Consider the following 21,625-nt stretch of genomic DNA (forward strand, 5'->3'; position numbering starts at 1 on the left):
TTTGAGATCGCAGAAGCACTCACAATAGCGCTGTGGCCCCCTTACAGTTTTTTCTAGGCCAGTGATGACACTTTCATGGGTCACGTGGCCTAGGCGGCACGCAGCCACATAGAAGTGAATGGGGCGGAGCACGATTCCAAGCACAGCCACTATACAATGTATGGAGCTGTGCTTGGTTAGCATGGAAAAGGTAGTGGCCCTTACAGGAGCGTTGGTGCCTACTCGCACAGCTGATTGGCGGGGGTCCTGGGTGTTGGACCCCCACTGATCAGATACTGATGACCTGTCCAGAGGTTAGGTAATTAGTTATAAAACCATGGAAAACCCTTTTAGCTTTCGGTCCAACTTTATTTGGTCCATATGGTCTCCATGACTCAATTGTTTCTATTCTCAGCACCTTGCCAGCAGATTTTCTCCTGTATGTCACATTTCTGTCATCAGAAATGCATTAATAGCATTGCATTTCTTCTTCCCATTTAGGACCAGGGGATGAGCAGCCAACCATATCTTTTAGAACATGTTTTTAATGAAATTGAGAAAAACCTTTCATTCCAGAACTGCTCTTCTCTATTTCTGGCTGTGGATGACTTATTACTTTGGGCATCTAAAAATGAAATGGTAAGTGTCACCGGGCTCTTATTTAGCTGTATGTAAAGAAAAAGCTGCCCAAACTCTCTCCTCTGGGTGATACCTTTTAGGAGCTACATGATACCATTATGTGAGCAATTTCTTCAGCCGTCGCCAACAATTACGGAACAGCATATTGAATCCTTCAGTGTGAATCTCCCAGTATGTGTTTACTGTGCAGTCCACTTGCTGTGATTCTTCTGTGTTGTGCCTTTCAAGTATTAAAGGGCATCTATCAGCAGTTTTGTTCCTATGACACTGGTTGACCTGTTACATGTGCGCTTGGCAGCTGAAGACAGTCTGTGTTGGTCCCATGTTCATATGTGCCCGCATTGCTGAGAAATTTATGTTTTATTATATGCAAATGAACCTCTAGGAGTAACACGGGTGTTGCCGTTGCACCTAGGGGCTCTGCTCTCTCTGAAACCGCCGCACCCTCTCCACTTTAATTGACAAGACCAGGCAGTGTAAATCATCACAGCCTGCCTGGCCCTGGTAATCAACATGCACAAGACTAGCCTGTCTGGGCTGATCCAACAGAAAAGCTGCTGTAGCACAAATTGCTTGGATTCCAAGGAAACTTACTTGGTACATACCTACTGGCTATGATTAAAAAAAACTGTAATTTGCTGGGGGGTTTTCCTTAATTTTTAATATTTTTATTTTTTCAAGGCTTGAAAAAACAACAACAACCTAACTTCACTGTTTCCCCGCCACTACTTGACACGGAAGTGTGACCACTTAGCTAATCAATGGCTAAAGTGGGTCACCGCTGCAGCCAGTGACTATTAGAGCATTCCCTTTTCTTGTGTCCACAGGGACCAGGAAGTAGAGACCAGCAGGGACTCAGAATAACAGAAATTAAAATAAAAAAATGACGAGTGTCAATTGCTGCCTCAGATAAATATTAACAACTCTGTCGGGTCGCTCTAAGCATACAGTATATTGATATAAAATAGATAAACATACAGATAATCATATGAGAAAAATTAAAGGGGTGTACAGCAATTTATGTTTACTTATCCTCCGGATAAGTTATCAATATCAGACTGGCGGAGGTATGACACTCGGCATCCCTGCGATCAGCTGTTTGAAGAGGAGGTGGCGCTCCGTGCGCGCGCTGCTTCCTGTTCATTACACTGCCCGCTGTCTCAGAATCGAGTATAAGCACAAGTACTCACTCCATTCTCTTGACTAGAGCGTGTAGTTGTAATTATACTACTGCCGCCGCTCACAGTAGATGACGCTTACTGTAATAATGAGTAATCAACGCTCACTGCTTCCTCTTCAAAAAGCTGATCGTCGGACTCCACCGATCTGATTATTGATGACCTATTCTGACAATAGGTTATCAATATATATTGCTGCACAACCCCTTTAAGATAAAAATACTGAATGAATGCAAACATACAAACACATAAAAATAGGTAATAGCTAGCTATATTTGATCATTACATATAAAATCCAGACAATATTCTTGAATGTACGCCATTAATCAAATAATTGCTCCTTGATCAGTCCAACAAGGTGTATACTAGTTAGATCCTGGTATCAAAGGGGTTTTCTGGGTGAAATGTTATTTAAAAATTGGATAAGGCTCCATTCAGACGTCCATAGAATGGGTCCGGATCCGTTCTGCAATTATGTGGAACGGGTGCAGACCCATTCATTTTCAATGGGGCCAGAAAAGATGCCGACAGCACACAGTGTGCTGTCCGCATCTGCAGTTCCGGTCCGCGGCTCCGCCCAAAAAATAGAGCATGTCCTATTCTTGTCCGCAGCTGCGGACAAGAATAGGAATCCTCTATTAAGTGCCGGCGATCGTCTGTATGGACCTTTAGAATGAGTTTTAAACTAGCAAACGGTCATTACTCACCTTACTGATTCCCCGTTGCTGCTCTGGTCACCTGCGCCTCTCCATTTCCTAGGCTCAGGCTCACCATGCAGAAAATGACTTTTACTGCCTGAGTGGCTGAGCTGGCCTGTCCATCCAGTCCAAGGCAGAGAAGTGGAGATTAACAGGAACCACAGCAGAGGCAGGGGAACCAGTGAGGTGAGTAATAATGGTTTGTTATTTTAGCTCATTACAACCTTGTTTGTAAGGAAAATTATTCTCTCGGAAATCCCCTTTAATACATTAAATAACTACCGGTAAATGTATATTATTATTTACTCACTTATATAGTGGAGTACCCGGAGGAAACCCAAGCAAACATGAGGAGAACATACAAACCCATGTAGGTGTTGTCCTAGGTCAATTCGGCTCTGAGCCACCGTACTGCCCATTTATGTGAGTTGGGTCAGTCGTAGTTCACATTTCATTATCAAACAGTTTTTTGTCTCTCACTAAATGGTTAATCCACAATTGAGATAGAAATTAGTACATTGAATGTGCCTTGTATAAAGCAGCCTTCTAGTAGTGAGAACGATTCATGTAGCGGTGCCCACCTGTAGAGTAGGTTTATGGCTGCTTTCATCCTAAAGATGTGTGGGGAAAATGTAATTTTATGGATCACTGACAACCAATCCGATGCGTGCAGCATGGGAGGCGGAAGCCCTCCCCTCACTACTGCGTGTGGAGCCTCTACACTACTACATCATGCACTGGAGGCATCATGCACCAGACCTTGTCTGACTGGAATTAATAGGTTGTCCTGTTTTGCCCCTTCTGCATCTGGATATTTCTTTGCACTGCTCCCAGGCTTTGCTCTTTGTTTTATAGCTTGTACACAATAGACTGCAATGCAGGAAGATTAGACAGCAGTGAGTGTATGACAAGCTCCAAATCCAGAGTTGTGGATCTGACCCATTCATAGTTGCCTGACTGATCTCCAGGATTTTGTTGCAGATTTTTTCCGCAGCGTTTTCCACTGCAGAATCAGTGTTGCCATAGCATAACATGGTGGAAGTCTTGATGTTGTGGATTTTCTGGCAGAATTCTCTGCAACGTGTGAAGGCACCCTCAGATGTCAGCGGGATTGGCCAACCATCTAAGGCTACTTTCACACTAGCGTTTCGGCTTTCCGTTTGTGAGATCCGTTCAGGGCTCTCACAAGCGGTCCAAAACGGATCAGTTTTGCCTTAATGCATTCTGAATGTAAAAGGATCCGCTCAGAATGCATCAGTTTGCCTCCGTTCAGTCACCATTCCGCTCTGGAGGCAGACACCAAAACGCTGCCTGCAGCGTTTTTTTGTCCGCCTAGCGGAGCCAAACAGATCCGTCCTGGCACACAATGTAAGTCAATGGGGACGGACACAATCTGGCACAATAGAAAACTGATCCGGCCCCCATTGACTTTCAAGACGGATCCGTCATGACTATAGAAGACATAATACAACTGGATCTGTTCATGACAGATGCATGCGGTTGTATTATTGTAACGGAAGCGTTTTTGCAGATCCATGACTGATCCGCAAAAACCGCTAGTGTGAAAGTAGCCGAATGTGTATGAAGGTGTCCTGATACTCCTCTCGTGGCAGATGTAGCAGGAGAAGAAGGATCAGGCTGTTGTATTTCATCAGCCCAATCCTTTTGTTTTCAGGAGAGATAAGCCATCGCCAGAAGAATAGCAGAAGTTTCCTCCTCTCTACTTGTTTGAAACGCATACATGGTCTGCCGTGCATGAATGTGTATAGGGAAAGATAGCTGTCTGGCAAACCAGTGTTCCACTGAAGGCTATGTCACCTGTATGGCCAGCCTGGCAAATTAAAAGGGTTTTCCGAGGCCTTTTAACTGGTGACCTATTCTCCGGATAGGTCATCAGTATCTGATCAGACATCCCAGAGGGTAGGTCATCAGTAGTGTTGAGCGAACTTGTGTTTTCCAGTTCGGCATACAAGGTTCGGGTTATCAAAGAATTCTGTTATAAATTCCGCTACCACGGACCATTACTTATGGTCTGTGGTAGCGAAATCCATAACGGAATTCTTAGATAATCCTGAACCTTGTATGCCGAACTTGAGAACAGAAGTTCGCTCATCCCTAGTTGTCAGTTAAAAATTCTCAGAAAACACCTTTAATAGCAATAGGTCCTGCTCGCAAGAGCTTACAATCTATGACAAAAATGGTGCAAACTGTACAAAATTCCATATTCTTGTACATCAGATGTATCCGATCTATCTAAATGTATTATTACAGAAGCTAAAATTTTATATAGCGCTTTCCCTTTAAAAATGGCATGCTGTACAAGAGAGATGCTAGCTCTGCAGAGACTGGGTGACCGCTCCTGTAATTAACCTCTTCCATGCTGGGAGCCAGGGCTGAGGCTCATGCAGTAAAGCGATTAAGGGATTTCTCAAATTCAATTAGAAGAAGACATTGGGACTGTATTGTTCTCCGCACACATGCCCCGCGTTACATTATAGCTTTACATTGACTATTGATTTATTTTTTTTTTCATTTAACTCGCACTGTGAATTCTAAGATTTTTTTTTTTTTTTTTGCCAATTTTGATTTTAAATGCAAAACAAAACCGTATCTTTTATGACGGCATAAATAGGTAGAGAAGGCGACTTAGGGGAAATGTGCTGTATCATACGGGAAACAAACAAGTGCTGAATGCCTAATGACATTCACAATTGCTCCCAGGAGTATTTGACTTTGCAGTCAGCTGGCAGAAAAGATACCAATGAAGACGTGAGCGTGTTTGCTTAAGATGGCGTTTCCCTGCGTCTGTCACCAGGCGCTTTCACATTCACGCTGGTTCACAATATTGTGCTGCAGAAAGGGGAGCCGTTCGTAAGGCAGGAGGCAGCACAGTCTAAGTGATGACATCACTGACATTGCTTAGGGAGTAAGTAGATTCGGCGAGCAAGAAAGAGAGGGAGAGAGAGAGAGGAATATAATGACGAGTTGCCATGGAAATGTGCCTCTGAACAGCTGCTGATTTGTTACTTGGACATAGGTTTTTACGTGCAAGATCCAGGCTGTGCGTGATAAGCTGTGGAGCTTCCTGGTCCAGTCTTTCTATGCGGTAAGGCACACCGAAGGCTGGAAATTGATGCGACCAAGCGATCAGGACAAAATCCAAGCAGGTATGTGCACTTGTCTTCTCATGTCATGGGGCAGGCTTTTTAGAAAATAGCAAAAATGTGCATTTATTATTATTTTTTTTTTTTATATAGAGTCATGTTTGCAAAAAAATTAATAAAAATCTTTTCCTAGCTTACCGTCAATGAGCGACCAAACCAAATTCTATAAACATTCAGTAGTTTTTACCCCGAGCACAAAGAAGGATCTCATGTGCGATTATCTGACTCCTGATCAAAGTGATCCGTATTAGCCGCCTCGCATCTGCTCGCCCCTTTGTAGATGAGCATTTATATAGAAACCAGATAGGTGGAGGGAAAGTCTCACTCAGAATCAGGAAAATGGCTTTCACATCAGCAGCATGTTAAATACGAAGCATCAGCAAAATGACCCTGTGGGTATTGGTACCGGCCAAAAACCTAAAAATTAACATTTTCTACATGCAAATGATGTCATCTCTCTCATGTCGGGTCAGTGGGGAGAGATATCGGGATGTGTGACCCTTATTACAGTGCTGCTTTTTAGTTAAATCTACAATATCACATAATGTAGACATACAAATTCATCTGTTATAGCTGAATGATAACTTGTAGCTTAGAATTTCAACCCAGAAGCAAATGCAGTATGCACGTCGATGTCATGTATTATGCAAGGCGCACATAGGGTATTATGTTTGTGCATGCTTTTTAATTGCTTCATCCATCAGCACTCTTATGTTCTCACTTCCGTTCTTCTGCATGAATTTCCCAGAAGAAATCTTAGCAGCTAATCCAGTTTGCAGAAGCTGCTCATGTGCCTTCACTGCGGTACAGACTGCTGCTGTGTCAGACGCCTTCCTCGCTGACATGAGTCGCTGCCTGCAGCATGGTATTGTGTATCAGGGAGAGGAAAATGCTGCAGGATTTCCCATAAGCTCCTGGCTCCCCTCTGGTTTTCACTGGCGGATGTATGTTTGAATGCATTCCGGTGTAGCGCGATGGTCAGTAATACGTATACATGCTCAGGCTGCTGATGTCATGGCGTCTGCACCCACCGGTCATCGGTATTTATGAACCGTGTCTTTTGATTTGCATTCTAGTTGCCTTAGACAAAGGGGATGATAGAAGACTTGCAAAGAAGCCCACCTTCTCGAGTTCTCAGGTAGGACATAAATCGGCTTCTGTTGGTGTACACTTTCCCAGAATTGTGATCTGTGTGTTGACTGCAGTGGTTTTGCATGTATTTGCCATACAAAATGAGGATGTTTTTTAGCCCAAGGAATGGTCAGTCCCATCCCATGAGCTCAGTTGTCAGGGTAGCAAAGTCCTGTCTGACGTTATCATGTCGTAATGATATTTTAAATATATTGTAGTACTACGAGGATGGGCCAAAAATGCTAGAACGGAACTGCTAATTCTCATGTTTGTGGAATACCAGGCACATACTGTATATTGCACAGCTGTCTTATACGAGGTTGAGTCAAAAATGATCGACACTCTGGCTGTAGAATTTATTTCAATTAACCTTCACAAAAGACAAATACATCATTTTTCATAGTCTCCCTGGTTTTCAATACACTTTGTCCATCTGCCAACAAGCTTTTCTATTCCCCCAGTAAAAAATATGTTTTAGGCTGAGCTGAGAGCCACAAATGCACCGCTGTCTTCACCTCTTAATGTCTAGGAGCTCATAGGGCTTCTTTAAGGGAACCAAACAGGTGATAGTCCGATGGGAAGACATCAGCAGAATTAGTTTACGTGCACGCTTAATCAGACGTGGATGTGGACGGATGTCTGGCTCCTTCATCGCAGCTGACACTTGTGCGACCTTCTTTGAACTTCTCTTATCCAGTTATGCATATGTCTTTGCAACAAAACACTTTTTCCATACTTTGCACAAAGTCTTAGATAAATATCAGCACCAAACACACCCTCAGGCCACAAAAAACAAATCTCTGCACACTGCTCATCTTTCTTGCAAATCACAAGTGGGGCAGCCTTTGTTTCTCATCCCTCAGTCTCAAATGTATTGACTGTAATACGTTCAAACCTGCACGACAGTGACTGGGAAGGTTATGTCGAAAATGATGTACGGTATTGTCTTTTCTGAAAGTCGATTAAAATACATTTTCCAGGCCAGAGTGCGGATCATTTTTGACTTCCCTCGTATAAGACAGCTGTGCAATATTACTGTATGTGCCTGGTATTCTGGAAACATGAGCGTCAGTCGTTCAGATCCAGTGTTTCTACATCTGGAACAGTTGGCTCATCTTTTGCATTGCAAAATTCACAGCATGCCCTATAATCCACACAGATTTGGTCCCATTTATCAGCGTTGTATTGTAATATGTTGTAATTTTTGGTGAAAATAGTTAGTGATAGTTGGAATTTGTATCCTGTCTGAAATCTGCCTTGGGCTAATTTCAGAGGAACGTGTCTATTGCGGGAAACACGCTCCATAAGGGAGCATGATTTCCCTTTATGGACACTTTCCTGTGACATGAGCACACAGTACTATAATGATTTATAATGCTGTGTGTCCCTGCCCGACCTTTACTGCAATGATTGGTACTTTTTAAAATGCCATCATACAACTCATTTACAGCAGAAGTTGGGCAGGGATACACAGCATTATAAATAATGACAATGCCATGTGTACTGTCACAGCAGAAGTGTCCATAACGGGAAATAACGCTCCCACACGAAGCGTGTTTCCCGCAATGGACACACTTGTCTGAAATTAGCCTTGTTCCAAATTATAGAACATGTCCTATTCTTGTCCAATTTGCAGACAAGAATAGGCATTTATATAAAAGAGACAGGATGCACCTACCTCTGTAGGTTTGCGGATACGGCCATGTGCATGAGACCTAAAATATTGCAAGCTGAAAGTGTTGGCCCAATAGCAGCAATTACTATCTATGCACAGGATATGTGATAAATGTATGCTCAGTGGGGGTCCAACCCCTGGGACTCCCAGCAATCATGAGAATGAAGGTCCTGAAGTCCCCTCTGTGAGTATAGTGGTAGTCTGCATGCATAACCCTCACACTATTCACTGTCTAGGAGACTTCTCAATACAGCGCTCAGCTCTCAGTCCCAAAGCAGAGTGGTGGTGGTCAAGCATACGCACTGTTGCTTCATTTACACAGGGTACTTGGGGATCCCAACAATCATACGTATACCACCTATCCTGTGCATAGATAATAAATGTTGCTATTGGACCAACGCTTTCAGCCTTGCAATATTTTTGGCCTCATGCACATGGCTGTATCATGTTCACGGATACCGGCCGTGTGCATCTCACACCTTCCTCGGTCCGTCTTATAAAAATTACAAATTGGACAAGAATAGGACATGTTCTATAATTTCCAACACAGCTGCATGGATGTGGACAGCACACAATGACATCCACGTTCTGTCCACATATTTTGTGGCTCCACAGAAATGAATGGGTCCGCATGCAATCCACAAAAAATGCAGATTGGACGCGGACCAAGAATATGGTTGTGTGCATGAGGCCTTATTTTGGTGCATGATTTGAGTAGAGAATGTTGTATTGAGTGGGCTGCTCTCTCAGCTGGCACCACTGTTGTCACAGTTGGGGTCTGCAGGTTGTCTTGTTGACCTGGGTATCAGCGAGACCCCATGTTGCTTATGACCAGCTTTCACTATACCATTGACTTTTTGATCAAAATGATGAATTAAAAATGTAAATTCCAGTTTGTTCATTTACCTCTACTTCATTACAGCAAAGCCTATCCAAAAGTCTGAAGTTGGGAGTATCTCAGACGACAGATTATAAGAGACTGTCAGACAGTGTTTTGTCCAATCGCAGAAAGATGAAATCTGATTCTTTAGGCGCCTCTGGGCATACAACCCACATAGCTAGGAATTCTTCTGGAAAAGGAAAAGAGGATGATGCAAAAGGAAAGGATGTAAAGAAAGTTGTGTCAAAAGGAGCTAAAGAGGCAAAACCAACCGAAAAAACAGCCATAGCCAGACCAAAAACCAGTTTAAAATCCAAACCGGAAAATAACGACCAATCAAAGACTGAAACCTGTGCTTCCAAGGGTGACATTGCCAGCACATCAAAACCATCTGCTTCTGTAAGGATGGGAACTAGACCCAAAGTGACAAATGGAAGTTCCAACCCACCCGCTAAAGCTAAGGCACTGAAGAAGCCTGACAAAGATTCTCCAGTAAAAGGTTCTTTGCCAGGTCTTAAGTCTACACACTGCAATGGAGAGCTTCCCAACTCCAGCTCATCTTCAGGAGAGCATGGAGCTGAGGAGCATCCAGGTTCGGTCACGAGTTCTTCAACAGTCAATAAAACCGTGAAAAGCGGCCTAGATTGTTTAAAAGATCAAGGACTAGGCAAGTATTCATTATTTTAATTTACACTTGGTTTTGACCCTCACAAGAATTGTATGCATCAGCATAGCCTTATGAAGGCACTTTATGGCTGATGAGAACATGGCAAAAGATTGATCTGCTACTGTTACTACTGTGTATGTGCGGGTGTGCAGGTATGTCATTCAATTTACATTTGCTATAGTACAAGACACATACAAAATTAAGCCCTTATATTGTGTGTACATTGAGTTGGTGCTTAGGAAAATTCTTGGAGAGTCTTTTATGATTTTAAGCATTCGAGCTGGTACGTGTAGTCTTGTTGGCATGTATTTTTGAAAAAGGTGATGTTGCCTACAGTAAACTAGACAGACGAGAATTGTCCATTAGATCCACTTTAAGTATTTACAGTATATAGCCCTATACAAAAACAGGCGGTCCTAAAGGGTTTCCCCCTTTTGGATTTTGCCAACAGGGCTGTGGAGTTGGAGTTGAAGCCAATTTTTGGGTGGAGTGATTAGAAATGCACACACTCTGGCTTAAAAATAAAATATTACATGATGGTGATGAAAACATTGAAAACCCGCCATTAGTGTGACTTTACTACGTAAAATTTGTTATTGGTTAAATCTGACCAAGGATATCATCTACACAGGAGTTTGTATGTTCTCTCCATGTTTGTGAGGATTTCCTCCGGTTTCCTTTCGCACTCCAAAGACATACTGATGCGAAATGTAGGTTGTGAGTGATGATGTCTGTAAAGCGCTGTGGAATAAGTCAGTGTTATATAAGTGAGTAGCAAATAAAATTATTAATAATTATTGGCCATTAATGATGGATTCCTAGATCTGAAGTTTGGCTTAGCGACTCCACAGCCCTTGTTAGAAGGCTCCCTTGACATTAAGCTGATGGCAGAGTCTCCCCTGCTGGTACCCCCAGCAATCGGCTTTAATCTATAGGGAAAGCTGGCAGTAAGTATTCATCACAGGGGAAATGAGGCATTACACAGTGTCCATTCAAATCAATGGGTTGTCTGCGTAATGCAGGAAAGGATATGCCCTTCAGAGCAAAAGTTGCTCTCTGACTGCTTTCCAGAGATACAGTCCTGAACAGAGGACCCCGTCCCCTCGATCATTTAGTATGCTCTTGTAGGGTGTATAAAAAAGAGTTTTCTAAACTGGACAGCCCCGTTAAGGCGCATTTACAATAGCAATTCTTCAAACCACCAACGAAGGACTGATAGTTGGAAAAATAGTTGTGAGTATGGGTTTCATTTTGTACCATCATCCTCTACAAGTTCAATCATGGTGGCCTATATAGAGTAAATGTAGGAAGAGGCCACATGCACACGACCATAACACGTTCTGTGGTCTGCAAATTACGGATGTAGTCCATGTGCCATCCACATTTTATTTGTGGACCTGTTGTTTTCAATGGTTCCGTGGTCTGCATTTTGCGGACATAGTCTGTCTCTTTGCGGAACTGACATATGGATGCAGAAAGCACACTGGATGATCAGTGTGCATGTTCTATACTTGTCCTCAAAATTCTGTACCCTTCATAGTCAATGGGTCCGCAAAAATGCGGATGCTACACAGACCACATCTGTATTTTGTGGATCCGTGATTTGCGCACGGCAAAGCGGATGAGGCCGTGTGCATTAGGCCTAACTGACATTTAGAGTTTTTGATAATTTTTGCATAATCAAATGTTAGCAGTAAGCAGTTTTATCATTGATCTCTTTGTGCATTTACACTAGTTTATTGAATTTACAAGCTGACCTGAACTGTCTGCATCATAGTGAATTCCAGCCCAACCGCTGGTCTACTGTCCTGCATTTGTTTGAGTACAGGACTGTAGACCCTTGGTTGGACAGGAACTCAAAGCACATGAATGATGGACCCCAGAAAATGGTAACAAAGTCAGATCAGGGTTTATTGGTGTATGCTGGCCCTTTAAGAAACTGGAAGGTAGCACACATGTGCTCACAAGACATAACTATCTTAAGAGATTTTATATTAATTAGGATTTCAGTGACCAGGGTAAATGGTGGGGTAAATTGTTAAATTTTTACCTAAAAATCTTCAGAAGCTTTGAAGTATATGAAGCCTAGGTTCACCTTTTGAACATTAGTTCGCAGTTTACATATATAATTGCCCTACATAAAGTTATTTAGAGCTGCTTTCACAATTCTGCAGGCTTCAGAGCTGAAATCTTGCAGACCAATGTCTATACAGGGCTCGTGTGGGCCAATTTTTTTTTTAAGTTGGCAGGGCTTATCAGGAAGAGCGTGGCCTCCCATAGCCCAGCAAATTTACTGTAATTAATAAAATTAGACGCATCTCACTTCAATACAAAGCAGATCAAAACTGGAGTACGAGATGGAAGTCTGCATAAATTCACAGTACATTTTGTGGAAATATAGAAGCTGTAAAATGGTGTTCTGAGCGGTATACTCATGGCTGTAGTGAATCATACGGATTATTTAGTGACAATGGGACCTGTAAAGCGGTTCTCCAGGAATAAAGACTTTTTATCCAATATATCGCCTAAAAAATGCTCCCCAAAGGAGCAAGAAAACAATGCCCCAAAACAGTATATAATAAAAGATACATTTTATTAACAATAGAATCAAAAATACATGATTAGAAAAATTTAATTGGGACAAAAACATCAAATAATGGTAAAAGTAACCATGATTGCTGTACCAAGTGTTTGGCCCTCGAAGCGCCCAAAAATTCATATATAATAATAATACAAACTTCCTACAGAGCTTTTTGATTTAGTTGAAGACAGGGCTTAGTGTGGGTCGGTTGCATTCTTCCACCCTTTACTAGGGGAACATTTGTTTTGTTTTTTTATATCTGGCTCCAGGGCTGCCATCAGAAATTTTGGGGCCCCTTACACAGCTCAAGGCCTGGGCCCCCCCTCTTACCCCGCCCCTTTAGAATCCGTCCTGACTCCACCTCCCCTCCACCCCCAAGGACCTACCCCCAATTTCATTATTTTTTTACAACTACAAAGACAGTAAAAAGTGATAATTAGCGATTTCAGTAAGGAATTAATTTTTGACCAAATAATATGAAGCCTGCTACCACGACAAGGTAGACTCTTTTAAGCAGGACCCTACACTAACACTAACTACACTACCTGTTCTAATCTGCCCTAGCAATCTTCCCCTGGCACATTTAAGAAAAAACACCTTAAAATCACAAGGTTTACTGTTACAGTGTTATGGGGGGATCTGTGGATGACGTACTGTTATGTGGGGAATCTGTGGAGGACTTACTGTTATGGGGGAATCTGTGGATGACACACTGTTATGGGGGATCTGTGGATGACGAACACTGTTATGGGGGATCTGTGGATGACGAACACTGTTATGGGGATCTGTGGATGACACACTGTTATGGGGAATCTGTGGATGACACACTGTTATGGGGGATCTGTGGATGACACACTGTTATGGGGGATCTGTGGATGACACACTGTTATGGGGGATCTGTGGATGACACTTTTATGGGGGATCTGTGGATGACACACTGTTATGGGGGATCTGTGGATGACACTCAACCACTCTCAAACCCAACTGGTCAAACTTGTTAAATGGATCCCAAACACAATATGCACAATAACACCCCCCACCCCCTCCAACACTTAATTAACCCCTTCATGGCCTAAACATTTTTTTTAAGCTGAGCACAAAGCTAAATAGGGCTGGGTGGGCTGGCAAGGGAGGGGTTAATAACAATAAGTGATGGAGGATCATGGCCCTGTGGGATAATCCAGAAAACAGCTTTGCATTTTACCCCCGAGCAAAGACCACACAACATAGAGCTGCCGAGCCAAGTAGACAACATAAGGATCAATATGAAAAGAAATAATTTGGAGCCTTTGAAATAGCTCAGCTCAGTATGCGGCACAGGCGACTGTCACACTGCTGTTTCTGGGTCCGCCTGTGAGATCTGTTTCAGGGATCTCACAAGCGGCCCCAAACAGATTAGTTTTGCCCCAATGCATTCAGAATGGATAAGGATCCGTTCAGAATGCATCCGTTTGGCTCCGTTCCGCCTCCATTCCGCTCTGGAGGCTGCTTGCAGCGTTTTGGTGTCCGCCTGGCGGTGCGGAGCCAAACGGATCCGTCCTGACTTACAATGTAAGTCAATGGGGAAGGATCCGTTTACATTGACACAAATATGGTGCAATTGCAAACGGATCCGTCCCCCATTAAATTTCAATGTAAAGTTATGATGGATCCTTTTGACCTACACTTAGACTTAGACTTTTTTTTTTACTGAGTTATGCAGACGTATACGGACACCAACGTTTGCATTATAGGCGCGGATCCGTCTCCGCACCTAAATGCAGGTGTGACAGTCGCCTTACTGAGCTTAGCTATTTCAAAGGCTCCAAATTATTTATTTTCATATTAACCCTTATGTTGTCTACTTGGCTAGGCAGCTCTATGTTGTGTGGTCTTTGCTCGGGGGTAAAATGCAAAGCTGTTTTCTGGATTATCCCAAGCGGACAGGAGGACTCAGGAGCTGTGCGCTGGGCATGCAATGCATTGTTACCCACAGTGACAGCAGTCTGACAGCAGTACAACTAAGTGAATGCACAGGGAAAACTGTATGTGATAAGGTGATAGCAGTAACACTGGCTGATAATAAAATAGTCCCTACAGTCCCCACAGTCATCACTCAGGAAAATAACTAGTGTGCAATCTGTGCACGATTTTCTAATAAACCTGAAGAGAGATTGTCCCCCTGTCGGATTCCGTCCTGCCGCCGCTCCGTCCACTTTGACTATAATGGGGATGGGGGCGGAGCTCCGGCGCAGCACAGCAGTTCGCGGTGAGAGGCCGCCGGACTAAAAAGTTGGACCTTTTGCCATGCACTGCCGTGCTGCGCCGGAGCTCCACCCCTGTCCCCATTATAGTCAATGGGGACGGAGCGGCGGTCCGGCGAAATAACGGCAGGACGGATCCGACAGGGTGAACAGCCTGTCGGATCCGTCCTGCCGCTAGTGTGAAAGTAGCCTTACAATCTCATGGCTTCTGAGCAACAGATCACGTGGTCTCCACAGTCATCTGTAACTTCTCTTATCTCTCTGCTCCTGTCCCTTAACCTCATCACTGCTGCAACAAAAGCATCAGCCTCAGTGTAAACTGTTCTAGAGTCTGACTCGCGGCTCTTTTAACTCAAAGAATCGAATGAGTCTCTAACTAAGTCGGATCTTTAGATTATTTTAACCTGTGACTCATTCCATTCTTTCTTAGACTCCCTGCACTTGTGTCAGTGACTCAGACTCAGAGCTGCTAGTGCTTGCCTTGCCTCAGCTCTGATTGGTTGGTGGGCGGGGAGGGGAGGGGCTGGCAGAAGCAGCTTCCACTCTAGGATCAGATTACACTCCTCCCGACCCCTCCCCTCCCTGCTGCCAGCGGCTCTGCTATTGTGTGCTGGGTCAGACTGAGCTGTTTCACACGGATCGGCTCAGTCAGAGGAATCGACTCCTCCGGGTTCAGTGAACTGAATCGATTCAAATGAACGATTCGTTCATGAACCGGACATCACTAGCAAGGAATAATTAATTGCCCCCCTCTAGCGATGCTATAAAGTTCAACTCAAGTCACTGACAAATGGGAGGGGAGGAAAGAAAAAAAAACAAAAAACTTTTTTTTATTGGAACTGGCTGGGCCCCCCCCCCCCCCCCAGGGTCCGGGCCCCTTACTGGGGTATCGGCTGTACCCCCCTGATGGCGGCCCTGTCTGGCTCTGCATGTGATGCCAATATCATTCTCAAAGAGCAAGCTGACCTTTCTCAGTCTGTATCCACAATGTTAGAATTTTTTTCTAGAAAAGAGAAATTCACACATTTCTCTAATATGATTTTGTTGTAGCATGAAAGGAGTATTATCATCTCAGCCTTTCATGGATGAGAAGCGAATAACTCTACTAAGCGTCTGGCAGGTGTGATCAAAATTATGGAAACATCCAAGCTGGCTGAGCTCCTCTGTTTCTATAACCCCCAGAGCAGTCAAACAGCGTATCACAGTAAGCCGTGTTGTTTCTGGTGGGGACGAGTGATTACAGTAGCGATCACTTGTCCCCATGCAGTGGAGGGGATTGCTGCGTGTAAATGCAGCTCTCGCCTCCTCTGGTGAGCAGGTAGTTATCAGGAATAAACAGTTCCTTCCCAATAATTGCCTGCTCAGTCAGCGCATGTAAATATGTCATAACTGGTTATTTCTATCCTGGCCATAAAAGGCTGAGATGGAATATCCCATAAAGCTTTCCCTTCGCTGAAAAATTAAAGTCATGAGCCCAGACCATGATATATAGTGAAAACTATTGTATCTAGGCAAGAAAACTTTACTTAATGGCACTTAATGCATTTGGACAAGAGGAATTTTTCTCCCATCCAAAATAAACCTCATGATTCGTCATTCGGAATACCATATGATGAAGTACGATTTGTAAAGCTGACCTGTTGATAGTAGCTCCATTCCCCTGAAGAAGCCACATCTAGTGGTGAAACATGTTGGGGGAGCTCTCGTCTTAGTTTTTAGTTTAGGTGTAGGCAGGACTAAGTGTCACGGCAAAGAGTGACTGCAGACTCATCTGCGCCCCGACAATCAGTGGCGGAGAGTCGCGCTAAAGAGAGAGAGATATGGAAAGCAATTGATCTAATGCGACAGAATAGGTGATCGTCTAGCACTGATCCATCTAGGTGAACAAAGTGTGCCGCTAAATGAAAAGTAAAAGGAAGGATGGACGAATGTTAGGAGGCAGTATATATGGGTGACGTAACCCTCATCTCTGCCACTAGAGTCCCGCCGCACCTAGAAATTTTAAACATTTTCCTTGTTCTCCCACTTTCTATATGATTTCTAATAAATAAAATAAATGTTACGTTTTAAATTGACCTGAAACGGGAGTCTATTAGTCTAGGAAACTAGGCTATTTGAATTATATTATTTGAATATCCTGGGTCAAAGGGTCCCTGAAATGTAAAGCTGACCTATCGCATATAATGGCTCCACCATAGACATTCATACTTTATATGGCTGAGCATGTTTATTGCCGTTGAGAAAAGGGAATAAGAGTTATCTGGCAGCGACTTATCTCTCGCTGGAACAAAATGTTGAAATATAAAATGCCCAATCTTTCTATCCAGAGATCAACTGACTTTTGGCGAGCAGATGTGTGTTGTGTGAACCACCCCTGTCCTTTTTAAAGGGAACCTGTCACCGGGATTTTGTGTATAGAGCTGAGGACATGGGTTGCTAGATGGCCACTAGCACATCCACAATACCCAGTCCCCATAGCTCTGTGTGCTTTTATTGTGTAAAAAAAACTATTTGATACATATGCAAATTAACCTGAGATGAGTCCTGTCCCTGACTCATCTCACGTACAGGACTCATCTCAGGTTAATTTGCATATGTATCAAATCGTTTTCTTTACACAATAAAAGCACACAGAGCTATGGGGACTGGGTATTGCGGGTGTGCTAGCGGCCATCTAGCAACCCATGTCCTTAGCTCTATACACAAAATCCTGGTGACAGGTTCCCTTTAATGACCTGGGTAAGAAAAGGGGAAGCAAATATATAAATTATGTATTTTTCGCTCTATAAAAAGTACCTGACCATAAGAGACACCTAAAAAAAAATTTGAGGAGGAAAATAAGAAAAATATTTTTCAGATCTCAGCTCAGACCTCCAAAATCAGACCCCCAATCTTCATCAGACCTCAAATCAGACCCCCAATCCGCATCAGATCTCAGATCAGACCCTCAATCCTCATCAGACCTCGGATCAGAACCCCAATCCTCATTAAAGGGAACCTGTCACCGGGATTTTGTGTATAGAGCTGAGGGCATGGGTTGCTAGATGTCCGCTAGCACATCCGCAATATCCAGTCCCCGTAGCTCTGTGTGCTTTTATTGTGTAAAAAAGACGATTTGATACATATGCAAATTAACCTACGGGGACTGGGTATTGCGGATGTGCTAGCGGCCATCTAGCAACCCATGTCCTCAGCTCTATACACAAAATCCCGGTGACGGGTTTCCTTTAAACTTCAGATCAGACCCCCTATCTTAATCAGTCCTCAGATCAGACATAAAATAAATAAAGGAACTTACCTCTCCTCCTCCGAATGGTGCTGCCGCTCGTGAGATCCACCGCGCTCTTCCTGTAGCGCTACACTGTGATCGGACAGTGTCACGTCATAGTGCACTATATCCTGACCACTATATCCTGACATTATACGCTGGCATAAGACTAGGGAGCGGTGAGCAAAGCCAGCACCAGAAGCACTATATTCACCTCTCCCTGGTCCTAGTGTCTACTAATGAGCACCCATTAGTATTCGCTTCATAAGACGCACTGCCATTTTGCCCCATGTTTGCATCTTATGCTGCGGGAAATATGGTTATTGTATGTTTGCTTATATCCGTTTTTAATAATTGAATGAATTATTAATTTGGTATCTATCATTTTCATGGGGAAAGGTACCTCAATCCCCCCCCTTCCCAATCACCTGACAATCTTTGATCATCTGACCGATGAGCAAATGCTTGCTTGTTGGGTGACTGGATCTTTATGAGACCTTAAAGGGAACCTGTCACCTCCTAAATGCATGTGAACCCGCCGGCAGTACCTCAGGGTAGCCCGCAGTGTGATGCTAATCATACTTTTCATCCTGCAGTGCGATGCTGCATAAGGTCAGAAAACTATATTTTATCATCCATCCTTGCTAATTTGCATGTCAGCTTGAAGTCAAGGGGGCAGCGGCCTCCTTGCTTCAAGTCAAGGTAACCACACCCCCTCTTGCCTTTGAGTGACAGCCCGCAATTCGGCTTCGCTTTCCCAAGTCTCGCGCATGTGCGGTGCCCTCTGTATTAATGCGCGATCCCATGTCAGGGCATGGGATCGCGCAGTAAAATAGAGGGCACCGCACATGCGCGAGACTTCAGAAAGCGAAGCCGAATTGCGGGCTGTCACTCAAAGGCAAGAGGGGGTGTGGTTACCTTCAACATGCTGTATGGTCCATTAGTGCTTGTTAACTGTCAAAATAACTGCTTGTGTAAAGGACCCAAGTCCAGGTCCTAGTTATATAGTATAAAAAAAAAGCAGGTGTCATTTGCTGCATGGTGATATTAAATAGGGAAGGGGAGATTGCATTTAATTATTGATAAATGGCACTCTTAAAGGGTTCTCTGGTTTCTTAAATTTTTTTCATTTGCCCAGATTACCGTGAACAATGCATATGGCATCCTAGTGCCAGGATGTTTACATGCCTTACTTCCTATTTTCATCAGCTTCCTGTTGGGTTTTCTAGCCAATCCCAGCTTGCTTTGCAGCGTTTCACAGGGCTTGATCTGCCTAGCTAAAACAGAGAGGGGACGTGTTGGAGGCATGACTATTGCAGAGAGAACGGTGCGACAGAGGAGGGAAGCCCTGTGAAACATTACAGAGCAGAAAACCCAGCAGAAGGAAGGTGGGAACAGGAAGTTCTGCTTGTAAACATCCTGTCCGGAGCAAAGCTGAAAAAAGGGGAAGGAAAGTGCTGACATGAAAAACAGGTACACATGGCAAACATAAGCAGTGTTTGGGGTACTGTGGTCCGATAAAAAAAAAAAAAGCATTATAAAATGGAGGACCTCTTATAAAGGGGTTATCTGGGTATACATTTTTCCCTTTCCCTGTGCTTCTCCTATCAGACCCTGCAACTTACTAATGTACTTGCAGGACTTTTCTGCCTCACTCCATAGATGAGGAGAGTGATCATGTGACTGCGCCTATTGTGGAGACTGGATTTCCTCTGACATCACGACTAGGCCTACCCTCTGTCAGAATCCCCACCTGAATGGTAGTAATGTCAGACCCATGTGATCTTGGAATGGGCTGCTCTCGATCCACAAGCTGTGTAGATGAAGTCCATTGCTTGTCATTTTGAGGCTGCGTGGGAGGAAACATTAGTTGGAAGCAGCAAGTGGATGAATGGAGGGTGTAGTGGGCGAAATTTTCCACCCAAGGAAGGGTGTAGTAGGCGTTTACATGCCTGGCCTGATCTTGCAGCTCGCAGCACTATGGGAAGTGTTGTGGCTGCTGCTCATCTACGCCCACAACCCGGAAATTCAGGTTGTAAACGTTGGACCAGGAGATGGGGAACAAGTAGATTGAAGTGAAGACTTAGGATTGTTTACACAATTGAGTGTCATTTTTTAAGATCCTGCATAACCGCTTTAATGTCTGATAATTTAAATCTTACAGAGATTTCTTGATCATGCTTTATATGGTTAAGCTAAATGAGAGCCAAGCAACAACCAAAACATTCTAATTTATTTAGTATCACTTGTCTCTAAACAGGTACAAAATCAAAGTCTGCTGTAAAGATTTCCAACGGGACGACAGCCAGATGCAAGATCATCGAAGGAGGGAGTCGAGAATCAAGCAGGTCTGTTCACATTTCTGTTCAGCTTCCATATGAACAAACATTTCTTTATAATGTCCAGTATTCTAAACTAATGTGGGGAGAAAAATCTCTAAAATATCTATTGTCACATCAGAGTAAGATTTTAGTTTAATCATGGAGCAGTGATTGCAGCGCAGCCCTGCTCGGAAAATACTAAAAGGACCTCACCGATCCCTAGGACCTCGAAAATTGAGCACCAGTACTAAAACTTTGGTTTTTGAACGTGGTCAGTCGATTTTTGGCTGAAGGCTAACTTGACAAGTAGTACAGTTTCTAACTTTTAGTTTTTTCTGACCATTTCCTTTAAAAAAAAAAAAACTGCGCTTTACTGTTGTTCATTACTTTCACTTTTTGTAGCTCTTCAACAAAAAACTCTGCTGATGGGGTCAACGATTCAGGACTTCTGAAAAAGAAGGGAATCAAACTGAGCAGTTGTACTTCTCAACGACCAAAAAGTGCCCCAGCTGCTCTGTCAAAAAAGCAAGGTATATTTTCTGGGATTTTCTCTTTAATGTCTAAATGTGTAGCAGTCAAAGTGCACAAAATACATGGGCTAAGAAAATGTAAGCTGACCTCTGTTTGCTATGGGTTTGATAAATGGGACTCACTGTTCAGTGTAATTATCCAAAATTTCCCATAAATGATTTGAATCCTTTCCAGAAGTACATAATAAAGCTAAGGGGCGTTGCTTTTTTTTACAAAGCATTGTTCCTAATTTTTGTAATCTTCGCTGTCTGGTGCTGCCTTTAGGAAACTGGTCTGTATTATGCTGTGTAGGACTCCCATTGACTTTAGGCTTATTGCACACGAACGTGTGCACTCCGTGGCCGTATTTGCGGACCTCATTTGCGCATCCGCAATACACGGGCACCGTTCCGTGTGCATTCCGTATCACGTATGCGGACCCATTAACTTCAATGGGTCCGCAAATCCAGAGATGCGGAATGGAACCCTACGGAAGCACTACGGAACGCTTCCGTGGGTTTTCGTCCCGTACTTACTTTCCTCAAAAAGATAGAACATGTCTTATCTTTTTGCGTAACGGCCGGATCGCGGACCCATTAAAGTGAATGGGTCCGTGATCCGCGGCGCTGCCCCACGGTGGGTGTTCGTGCATGTGGGTGTTTGTTTGACATCTTCATGCAAAAATTCATGT

At 43.5% G+C, this 21,625-nt stretch overlaps 1 protein-coding gene across 3 annotated transcripts in view; it reads left to right on the forward strand.

The window, feature by feature from the left end:
• The window catches only part of BTBD8 (BTB domain containing 8), a 122,419-nt gene that overhangs the window by 91,635 nt on the left and 9,159 nt on the right, over window positions 1–21,625 (forward strand). For all 3 annotated transcript variants that reach the window (XM_044300799.1, XM_044300801.1, XM_044300800.1), the window contains exons 11-16: window positions 481–618; window positions 5,532–5,661; window positions 6,735–6,796; window positions 9,387–10,011; window positions 20,364–20,451; window positions 20,827–20,954. In XM_044300799.1, coding sequence (XP_044156734.1) covers window positions 481–618; window positions 5,532–5,661; window positions 6,735–6,796; window positions 9,387–10,011; window positions 20,364–20,451; window positions 20,827–20,954 — 1,171 coding nt within the window. The remainder of the gene's footprint in view (window positions 1–480; window positions 619–5,531; window positions 5,662–6,734; window positions 6,797–9,386; window positions 10,012–20,363; window positions 20,452–20,826; window positions 20,955–21,625) is intronic.

Source organism: Bufo gargarizans, chromosome 7 (genome assembly GCF_014858855.1).
Source record: "Bufo gargarizans isolate SCDJY-AF-19 chromosome 7, ASM1485885v1, whole genome shotgun sequence".
NCBI lineage: Eukaryota > Metazoa > Chordata > Amphibia > Anura > Bufonidae > Bufo > Bufo gargarizans.